The 11,709-nt window shown below is 38.5% G+C and overlaps 1 protein-coding gene across 3 annotated transcripts in view; it reads right to left on the minus strand.

Annotated features, from left to right (window-relative positions):
* Positions 1–3,092, minus strand: part of inpp5d (inositol polyphosphate-5-phosphatase D) — a 52,937-nt gene extending 49,845 nt beyond the window's left edge. For 2 of the 3 annotated variants that reach the window (XR_004209625.1, XM_031822313.1), the window contains exons 1-2: positions 2,639–3,092; positions 652–715 (exon numbers count right to left, since the gene is read on the minus strand). Coding sequence is in view for 1 of the 3 variants with exons in the window: in XM_031822313.1 (XP_031678173.1) it covers positions 652–715; positions 2,639–2,781 (207 nt within the window). In the remaining 2 variants the exon portion in view is untranslated. The remainder of the gene's footprint in view (positions 1–651; positions 716–2,638) is intronic. The other variant, XM_031822314.1, reaches the window with a different exon arrangement.
* Between the last annotated feature and the right edge of the window lie 8,617 nt (positions 3,093–11,709).

The following is an 11,709-nucleotide window of genomic DNA, read 5'->3' on the forward strand; positions in this document are numbered from 1 at the left end:
CCTGGTACGGCAACTGCACCGTCCTCAACCGCAAGGCTCTCAACGGGGGCAAACTACCTGCCCTCCAGGACACCTACACCACCCGATGTCACAGGAAGGCCAAAAAGATCATCAAGGACAACATCTACCCGAGCCACTGCCTGTTCACCCCGCTACCACCCAGAAGGCGAGGTCAGTACAGGTGCATCAAAGCTGGGACAGAGAGACTGAAGAACAGCTTCTGTCTCAAGGCCATCAGACTGCTAAACAACAATCACTAACTCAGAGAGGCTAATGCCTACATTGACACCCAATCACTGGCCACTTTAATAAATTGATCATTAGTCACTTTAAATAATGTCACATTAATAATGTTTACATATCTTACAAAACTCATATCATATGTATATACTGTATTTTATACCATCTATTGCACCTTGCCTATGTCGATCGGCCATCGCTCATCCATATATTTATATGTACATATTCTCTTTCACCCCTTTAGATTTGTGTGTATTAGGTAGTTGTTGGGGAACTGTTAGATTACCTCTTAGATATTACATGAAAATAATACCATTAAATGCTGTGTAGGGAGATCCACTCCCAAAACAGGGTGCAGATCCCTCACATTGCATTTGGTAAGAATATATATTGTGGAGCTGTCTGACTGACCTGGACAGAGAGTTTCCTCTCCTCATTGGGTAGGATCCTGTAGGTATACACACAGTTCTGGAACCTGGAAATAGGAAAGATGGGTTATCATAATACAGTTTACAGAGATGTCTTGATCTGGCGGTCTGGTTCTTGAGAAGCGGTCTGGGTTTTGAGAAGCAGTCTGGGTCTTGAGAAGCCGTCTGGGTCTTGAGAAGCCGTCTGGGTCTTGAGAAGCCGCCTGTTTCTTGAGAAGCCAACTTTGTCTTGAGAAGCCGTCTGGGTCTTGAGAAGCCGTCTGGGTCTTGAGAAGCCGTCTGGGTCTTGAGAAGCCGTCTGGGTCTTGAGAAGCCGACTGGGTCTTGAGAAGTCGACTGGGTCTTAAGATGCGGTCTGGGTCTTGAGAAGTGGTCTGGGACTTGAGAAGTGTTCTGGGTCTTGAGAAGCCATCTGGGTCTTGAGAAGCGGTCTGGATCTTGAGAAGCGGTCTGTTTTTTGAGAAGCCAACTGGGTCTTGAGAAGCCGTCTGGGTCTTGAGAAGCGGTCTGGGTCTTGAGAAGCGGTCTGTTTCTTGAGAAGCCAACTGGGTCTTGAGAAGCCGTCTGGGTCTTGAGAAGCGGTCTGGGTCTTGAGTCTTGAGAAGCCAACTGAGTCTTGAGAAGCCAACTGGGTCTTGAGAAGCCATCTGGATCTTGAGGAGCCGTCTGGGTCTTGAGAAGCCGACTGGGTCTTGAGAAGCGGTCTGGGTCTTGAGAAGCAGACTGGGTATGGGTCTGAAGAGGTTGGGTCTGGGTTTCTGGTTTAAAGTAACTGACGTTTCACAGCAGCGTGTGACAGGTGCAGTAATGACAGATGACATGCACTCAAACACACTTCCGTTGGTCTTTGTGTACAATGGAAAAGAGTACATGACCATTTATTTAGTTTTTATTCTAATAAAAGCTCAGAGCGACACAGAGATGTGTGGCGTGAGTTGTACAACGGAGTCTACCCAGCTTTACAGCACGACTGTATGTGCCGATGAGTTGTTCGCTGCAGTAAGCAGGTGTACTTTAAAATACTTCTACTTTACATAGAGTCCCTGCTATAGATATATATAACTGCATGCAACAACAACAGTATTCTAGACAGTTTCTCTGGTTAATCAAAGTCTTGAGCAAAACATTTTTAAATTCCCAACCGATGTACTTGTTGGCATGATTTATGTCATGATGTAAGGAAACAGAAAGTCAACGTCACATTGTTCTGCTATACATCCCAAACGCTGTCATTAGGCAGAGTTGCGCTCAACACTGCACTGCAGGAGAATATGTCATCCGAAATAATATACAAGTAGGTATTTGACAGTTTCAGATTGAAATCGCTCCCAAAAAATAAACTGTGTGATTAGCGTTGAGCATTGTTTGGCCAGATTTAAAAAGTCGTATTTTAAAATCAGCTCTTCCTACTCCAAGCTACTTTGATCTGTGCATTGCAGAGTCAAGACTTCAAAATCATCTTCCTTCCTCAATTTGAACTTTGTACAACAGCATTTGTAGTTTAGCTGTCAAATATTTCCTTGTCTGTCTCTCTCTGCATACGAAGAGGTATAAAGGAACGAGTTGTCTACATAATCTTCCTTCCTCAATTTGATCTTTCCAACAGAATATTGGACTGTTAAACTGTCAGTTTATATATATATTTATATATATATATTACCCATATATATAATTATATATATAAATATATATTTATATATAGAGAGTTCAGAGTTCAGTACACTAGAGAGTTCAGTTCTCTACTGAAAACACTCAGCTACAGACAGAGTTCAGTTCTCTACTGAAAACACTCAGCTACAGACAGAGTTCAGTTCTCTACTGAAAACACTCAGCTACAGACAGAGTTCAGTTCTCTATAAATATATATATATATATCTGTCTGTAACTGATATATATATATATTTTATATATATCATTGTTTGAAGATATATGTATCTTCAAAAAGTAGTCAGAATGGACATTTTACTTACAGAACACAGAGGGCATAGGCACCCTGTATGGACTCACTGTCCCGGAGGAGGAAGCTCCCATCCTTAGCTGCTTTGGAGAGCAGATCCTCAGCCTTAGATCGGGTGATATTACCATGGTGCCATGGCTGGTACGACGTAGACATCCTGGTTCTTGAGAGTTCAGTTCTCTACTGAAAACACTCAGCTAGAGAGTCCAGTTCTCTACTGAAAACACTCAGCTAGAGAGTTCAGTTCTCTACTGAAAACACTCAGCTAGAGAGTTCAGTTCTCTACTGAAAACACTCAGCTACAGACAGTTCAGTTCTCTACTGAAAACACTCAGCTACAGACATGTTTCTCACAGTCTTCTCTCTTGCTCTCTCCCTTACTCTCTGTTTCTCTCTTACTCTCTATATCTCTCTCTCTCTTCCTGTTAGTGAGTCGAAAGCTGTAAAAAGGAAGCTGCTACAAACACGGCTGTGAACTTCCTCATTTGAGAAGTTAGAAAGAGAGAGGAGGGCCAGAGAGAGAGCTGAACCACTACCACCACACACACACACACACACACACACACACGCACACGCACACGACTGCTGGTCACAGACCTTTGTCACACTGTTGTAATAGTTACCCAAGGCTAAAACTATCTTTCCACCACTGTCATGTTGAACTGTCTGATAGAAAACATACATTTAGTGGCCTGTGTTTTAGCCTGTGAGAGGTTAGAATATACATGTTTCATCTGTTCTGGGATGCATCCCAAATGGCACCCTATGCCCTACGGGGTCTAAAGTAGTGCACTATATAGGGAATAGGGTGCCACAGGGCTCTGGTCTAAAGTAGTGCACTATATAGTCAATAGGGTTCCATTTGGAACTCACAACCCCTGGTCTGAAATGTCATGCGAAGGTTCCATGTGTGTGGGTGTGGTGTATGTGGTTTTTGTTATCACATCTGACACATCTGTATCAGCGCTGTTAGCATTAGGCTAATGAAGAGGAAGATATGCTGCTTTGAATAGTTTCAGGAAACCCAATAAACCATCTGGTTAGGATGCTAGTACAGTGCAGGTTGGCTGGGAAATAGACTCAAGGTCTAAGTTCTAGGCCTAGCCATCAGTTATTACACTTACTTTACAGAGAGAGCCTACTGGTCACCACTGATTACCACTGGTCTCTACTGGCTCCTACTGGTCACCACTGGTCTCTACTGGTTCCTACTGGTCACCACTGGTTCTTACTGGTCACTACTGGTCACTACTGGTTCCTACTGGTCACTACTGGTTACTACTCGTTCCTACTGGTCACTACTGGTTCCTACTGGTCACCACTGGTCACTACTGGTTCCTACTGGTCACTACTGGTCACTACTGGTTCCTACTGGTCACTACTGGTTCCTACTGGTCACCACTGGTCACTACTGGTTCCTACTGGTCACCACTGGTTACCACTGGTCACTACATATTCCTACTGGTTCCTACTGGTTCCTACTGGTCACCGCTGGTTCTTACTGGTCACTACTGGTTCCTACTGGTCACTACTGGTTCCTACTGGTCACCACTGGTCACTACTGGTTCCTACTGGTCACTAATGGTCACTACTGGTTCCTACTGGTCACTACTAGTTCCTACCGTTTCCTACTGGTTCCTACCGGTTCCTACTTGTCACTACTGGTCACTACTGGTTCCTACTGGTCACTACTGGTTCCTACTGGTTCCTACTGGTCACTACAGGTCACTACTGGTCACTACTGGTTACTACATACACATGACCTGAAAAGATATCCCAGTCTGAGTCACATAACCTGAAAAGAGAACCCAGTCTGAGTCACATGACCTGAAAAGAGAACCCACAGTCTGAGTCACATGACCTGAAAGGAGAACCCACAGTCTGAGTCACATGACCTGAAAGGACAACCCACAGTCTGAGTCACATGACCTGAAAGGAGAACCCACAGTCTGAGTCACATGATCTACAAAATGAGGTGCTACTGAGCCCTGAAGGTTTCTATCCTGTCTGTGTATGAGTCTCAAATCTCACCCTATTTCCTACCTCATTTCCCCCTACCTCATTTCCCCCTACCTCATTTCCCCCTACCTCATTTCCCCCTACCTCATTTCCACCTACCTCATCCCCATATTGTTTTTTACTTTTCTGCTCTTTTGCACACCAGTATCACTACTTGCACATCACCATCTGCTCATCTATCACTCCAGTGTTAATTTGCTAAATTGTAATTACTTCACATGTGTAACTCTGTGTTGTTGTTTGTGTCGCACTGCTTTGCTTTATCTTGGCCAGGTCGCAGTTGTAAATGAGAACTTGTTCTCAACTGGCCTACCTGGTTAAATAAAGGTGTTCTCAACTAGCCTACCTGGTTAAATAAAGGTGTTCTCAACTAGCCTACCTGGTTAAATAAAGGTGTTCTCAACTAGCCTACCTGGTTAAATAAAGGTGTTCTCAACTAGCCTACCTGGTTAAATAAAGGTGTTCTCAACCAGCCTACCTGGTTAAATAAAGGTGTTCTCAACGAGCCTACCTGGTTAAATAAATGTGTTCTCAACTAGCCTACCTGGTTAAATAAAGGTGTTCTCAACTGGCCTACCTGGTTAAATAAAGGTGTTCTCAACTGGCCTACCTGGTTAAATAAAGGTGTTCTCAACTGGCCTACCTGGTTAAATAAAGGTGTTCTCAACTAGCCTACCTGGTTAAATAAAGGTGTTCTCAACTAGCCTACCTGGTTAAATAAAGGTGTTCTCAACTAGCCTACCTGGTTAAATAAAGGTGTTCTCAACTAGCCTACCTGGTTAAATAAAGGTGTTCTCAACGAGCCTACCTGGTTAAATAAATGTGTTCTCAACTAGCCTACCTGGTTAAATAAAGGTGTTCTCAACTAGCCTACCTGGTTAAATAAAGGTGTTCTCAACTAGCCTACCTGGTTAAATAAAGGTGTTCTCAACTAGCCTACCTGGTTAAATAAAGGTGTTCTCAACTAGCCTACCTGGTTAAATAAAGGTGTTCTCAACTAGCCTACCTGGTTAAATAAAGGTGTTCTCAACTAGCCTACCTGGTTAAATAAAGGTGTTCTCAACTAGCCTACCTGGTTAAATAAAGGTGTTCTCAACTAGCCTACCTGGTTAAATAAATGTGTTCTCAACTAGCCTACCTGGTTAAATAAAGGTGTTCTCAACTCACCTACCTGGTTAAATAAAGGTGTTCTCAACTGGCCTACATGGTTAAATAAAGGTGTTCTCAACTAGCCTACCTGGTTAAATAAAGGTGTTCTCAACTAGCCTACCTGGTTAAATAAAGGTGTTCTCAACTAGCCTACCTGGTTAAATAAAGGTGTTCTCAACTAGCCTACCTGGTTAAATAAAGGTGTTCTCAACTAGCCTACCTGGTTAAATAAAGGTGTTCTCAACTAGCCTACCCGGTTAAATAAAGGTGTTCTCAACTAGCCTACCTGGTTAAATAAAGGTGTTCTCAACTAGCCTACCTGGTTAAATAAAGGTGTTCTCAACTAGCCTACCTGGTTAAATAAAGGTGTTCTCAACTAGCCTACCTGGTTAAATAAAGGTGTTCTCAACTAGCCACCTGGTTAAATAAAGGTGTTCTCAACTAGCCTACCTGGTTAAATAAAGGTGTTCTCAACTAGCCTACCTGGTTAAATAAAGGTGTTCTCAACTAGCCTACCTGGTTAAATAAAGGTGTTCTCAACTAGCCTACCTGGTTAAATAAAGGTGTTCTCAACTAGCCTACCTGGTTAAATAAAGGTGTTCTCAACTAGCCTACCTGGTTAAATAAAGGTGTTCTCAACTAGCCTACCTGGTTAAATAAAGGTGTTCTCAACTAGCCTACCTGGTTAAATAAAGGTGTTCTCAACTAGCCTACCTGGTTAAATAAAGGTGTTCTCAACTAGCCACCTGGTTAAATAAATAAATAAAATATAATAAATATAACGCACCACTTTTGACCAGGGCCTGAGTTAATTAAGCAATTAACATCCCATCATGCTTAGGGTCATGTATAAAATGCTGGGCAGGCCATTATATGTAAACCATATGCTATGGCCGTCTCAGTCACCAGATTTCAACCTTGTTTGAACGGGAGATTCTGGAGCAGCGTCGGAGACAGTGTTTTCCACCAATCACCAATCACCAATCACAAAACACAAACTAATGGCATTTCTGGTCCCCAGATACACACTGTATGTGGGTGTATGTGGGTGTATGTGGGTGTATGTGGGTGTATGTGGGTGTTTGTGGGTGTATGTGGGTGTATGTGGGTGTATGTGGGTGTTTGTGGGTGTATGTGGGTGTTTGTGGGTGTATGTGGGTGTATGTGGGTGTATGTTGGTGTATGTGGGTGTATGTGGGTGTTTATTTGGGCAGTTACCTGTATATATAGAAGAGGACAGCCTGAGGGTTGCAGTGGAGACCTAACAACGTTATGTATTAGTGTGATGCAACTCAAGTACAGTTACTTAATAACCACTGAAACAGACTTCTCTAATCTTGATGCAAATCACATCGTTATTTAACCACTGAAACAGGCTTTTCTAACCTCAGCCTACACTGTACAACGTATGCACTATATGTGACAGACTATATCACTATAGAGGACATACCATATAGGAGACATATATCACTATAGAGGACATATATCACTATAGAGGACATATATCACTATAGGGGACATATATCACTATAAGGGACATATATCACTATAGGGGACATACAGTATATAACTATAGGATACATATATCACTATAGGAGACATACAGTATATCACTATAGGAGACATATATCACTATAGGAGACATATATCACTATAGGAGACATATATCACTATAGGAGACATATATCACTATAGGAGACATATATCACTATAGGGGACATACAGTATATAACTATAGGAGACATATATCACTATAGAGACATATATCACTATAGGGGACATATATCACTATAGGAGACATACAGTATATAACTATAGGAGGCATATATCACTATAGGAGACATATATCACTATAGGAGACATATATCACTATAGGAGACATATATCACTATAGGAGACATACAGTATATAACTATAGGGGACATATATCACTATAGGAGACATACAGTATATAACTATAGGGGACATATATCACTATAGGAGACATACCGTATATAACTATAGGGGACATATATCACTATAGAGGACATATATAACTATAGGGGACATATATCACTATAGGGGACATATATAACTATAGGGGACATACCATATATAACTATAGGGGACATATATCACTACAGAGGACATATATAACTATAGGGGACATATATCACTATAGGGGACATATATAACTATAGGAGACATATATAACTATAGGAGACATATATAACTATAGGGGACATATATAACTATAGGGGACATATATCACTATAGGGGACATATATCACTATAGGAGACATATATAACTATAGGAGACATATATAACTATAGGAGACATATATAACTATAGGGGACATATATAACTATAGGGGACATATATCACTATAGGGGACATATATCACTATAGGAGACATATATCACTATAGGAGACATATATCACTATAGGGGACATATATCACTATAGAGGACATACCATATATAACTATAGGAGACATATATAACTATAGAGGACATACAGTATATCACTATAGAGACATATATCACTATAGGGGACATATAGTATATAACTATAGGAGACATATATCACTATAGGGGACATATATAACTATAGGGGACATATATCACTATAGGGGACATATATCACTATAGGGGACATACCATATATAACTATAGGGGACATATATCACTATAGAGGACATATATCACTATAGAGGACATATATCACTATAGGGGACATATATCACTATAGGAGACATATATCACTATAGGAGACATATATCACTATAGGGGACATATATCACTATAGAGGACATACCATATATAACTATAGGAGACATATATAACTATAGAGGACATACAGTATATCACTATAGAGACATATATCACTATAGAGGACATAACATATATAACTATAGGAGACATATATAACTATAGGAGACATATATAACTATAGGAGACATATATAACTATAGGAGACATATATCACTATAGGAGACATATATAACTATAGGAGACATATATCACTATAGGGGACATATATCACTATAGAGGACATATATCACTATAGAGGACATACCAAATATAACTATAGGAGACATATATCACTATAAAGGACATATATCACTATAGAGGACATACCATATATAACTATAGGAGACATATATCACTATAGAGGACATATATCACTATAGAGGACATATATCACTATAGAGGACATACCATATATAACTATAGGAGACATATATCACTATAGGGGACATATATCACTATAGGGGACATATATCACTATAGAGGACATATATCACTATAGAGGACATACCATATATAACTATAGGATACATATATCACTATAGGGGACATATATCACAAAGAGGACATACCATATATAACTATAGGAGACATATATCACTATAGAGGACATACAGTATATAACTATAGAGACATATATCACTATAGGGGACATATAGTATATAACTATAGAGACATATATCACTATAGGGGACATACCATATATAACTATAGGAGACATATATAACTATAGAGGACATACAGTATATCACTATAGAGACATATATCACTATAGAGGACATACCATATATAACTATAGGAGACATATATAACTATAGGAGACATATATAACTATAGGAGACATATATAACTATAGGAGACATATATCACTATAGGAGACATATATAACTATAGGAGACATATATCACTATAGGGGACATATATCACTATAGAGGACATATATCACTATAGAGGACATACCATATATAACTATAGGAGACATATATCACTATAGAGGACATATATCACTATAGAGGACATACCATATATAACTATAGGAGACATATATCACTATAGAGGACATATATCACTATAGAGGACATACCATATATAACTATAGGAGACATATATCACTATAGGGGACATATATCACTATAGGGGACATATATCACTATAGAGGACATATATCACTATAGAGGACATACCATATATAACTATAGGATACATATATCACTATAGGGGACATATATCACAAAGAGGACATACCATATATAACTATAGGAGACATATATCACTATAGAGGACATACAGTATATAACTATAGAGACATATATCACTATAGGGGACATATAGTATATAACTATAGAGACATATATCACTATAGGGGACATATATCACTATAGAGGACATACCATATATAACTATAGGAGACATATATCACTATAGGGGACATACAGTATATAACTATAGAGACATATATCACTATAGGGGACATATATCACTATAGGGGACATATAGTACATAATTATAGTTTTTTGTTTTGTTAGCCTATCCTGCCCACGATATACAACAGGTGGTTTGGCATTCCCATTGTTAGCCTATCCTGCCCACGATATACAAGGACATAGAGGACATACCATATATAACTATAGGAGACATATATAACTATAGGAGACATATATAACTATAGGAGACATATATAACTATAGGAGACATATATCACTATAGGAGACATATATAACTATAGGAGACATATATCACTATAGGGGACATATATCACTATAGAGGACATATATCACTATAGAGGACATACCAAATATAACTATAGGAGACATATATCACTATAGAGGACATATATCACTATAGAGGACATACCATATATAACTATAGGAGACATATATCACTATAGAGGACATATATCACTATAGAGGACATATATCACTATAGAGGACATACCATATATAACTATAGGAGACATATATAACTATAGGAGACATATATCACTATAGAGGACATATATCACTATAGAGGACATATATCACTATAGAGGACATACCATATATAACTATAGGAGACATATATCACTATAGGGGACATATATCACTATAGGGGACATATATCACTATAGAGGACATATATCACTATAGAGGACATACCATATATAACTATAGGATACATATATCACTATAGGGGACATATATCACAAAGAGGACATACCATATATAACTATAGGAGACATATATCACTATAGAGGACATACAGTATATAACTATAGAGACATATATCACTATAGGGGACATATAGTATATAACTATAGAGACATATATCACTATAGGGGACATACCATATATAACTATAGGAGACATATATAACTATAGAGGACATACAGTATATCACTATAGAGACATATATCACTATAGAGGACATACCATATATAACTATAGGAGACATATATAACTATAGGAGACATATATAACTATAGGAGACATATATAACTATAGGAGACATATATCACTATAGGAGACATATATAACTATAGGAGACATATATCACTATAGGGGACATATATCACTATAGAGGACATATATCACTATAGAGGACATACCATATATAACTATAGGAGACATATATCACTATAGAGGACATATATCACTATAGAGGACATACCATATATAACTATAGGAGACATATATCACTATAGAGGACATATATCACTATAGAGGACATACCATATATAACTATAGGAGACATATATCACTATAGGGGACATATATCACTATAGGGGACATATATCACTATAGAGGACATACCATATATAACTATAGGATACATATATCACTATAGGGGACATATATCACAAAGAGGACATACCATATATAACTATAGGAGACATATATCACTATAGAGGACATACAGTATATAACTATAGAGACATATATCACTATAGGGGACATATAGTATATAACTATAGAGACATATATCACTATAGGGGACATATATCACTATAGAGGACATACCATATATAACTATAGGAGACATATATCACTATAGGGGACATACAGTATATAACTATAGAGACATATATCACTATAGGGGACATATATCACTATAGGGGACATACAGTATATAACTATAGGAGACATATAT

This window comes from Oncorhynchus kisutch, linkage group LG4 (assembly GCF_002021735.2).
Source record: "Oncorhynchus kisutch isolate 150728-3 linkage group LG4, Okis_V2, whole genome shotgun sequence".
NCBI classification, from domain to species: domain Eukaryota; kingdom Metazoa; phylum Chordata; class Actinopteri; order Salmoniformes; family Salmonidae; genus Oncorhynchus; species Oncorhynchus kisutch.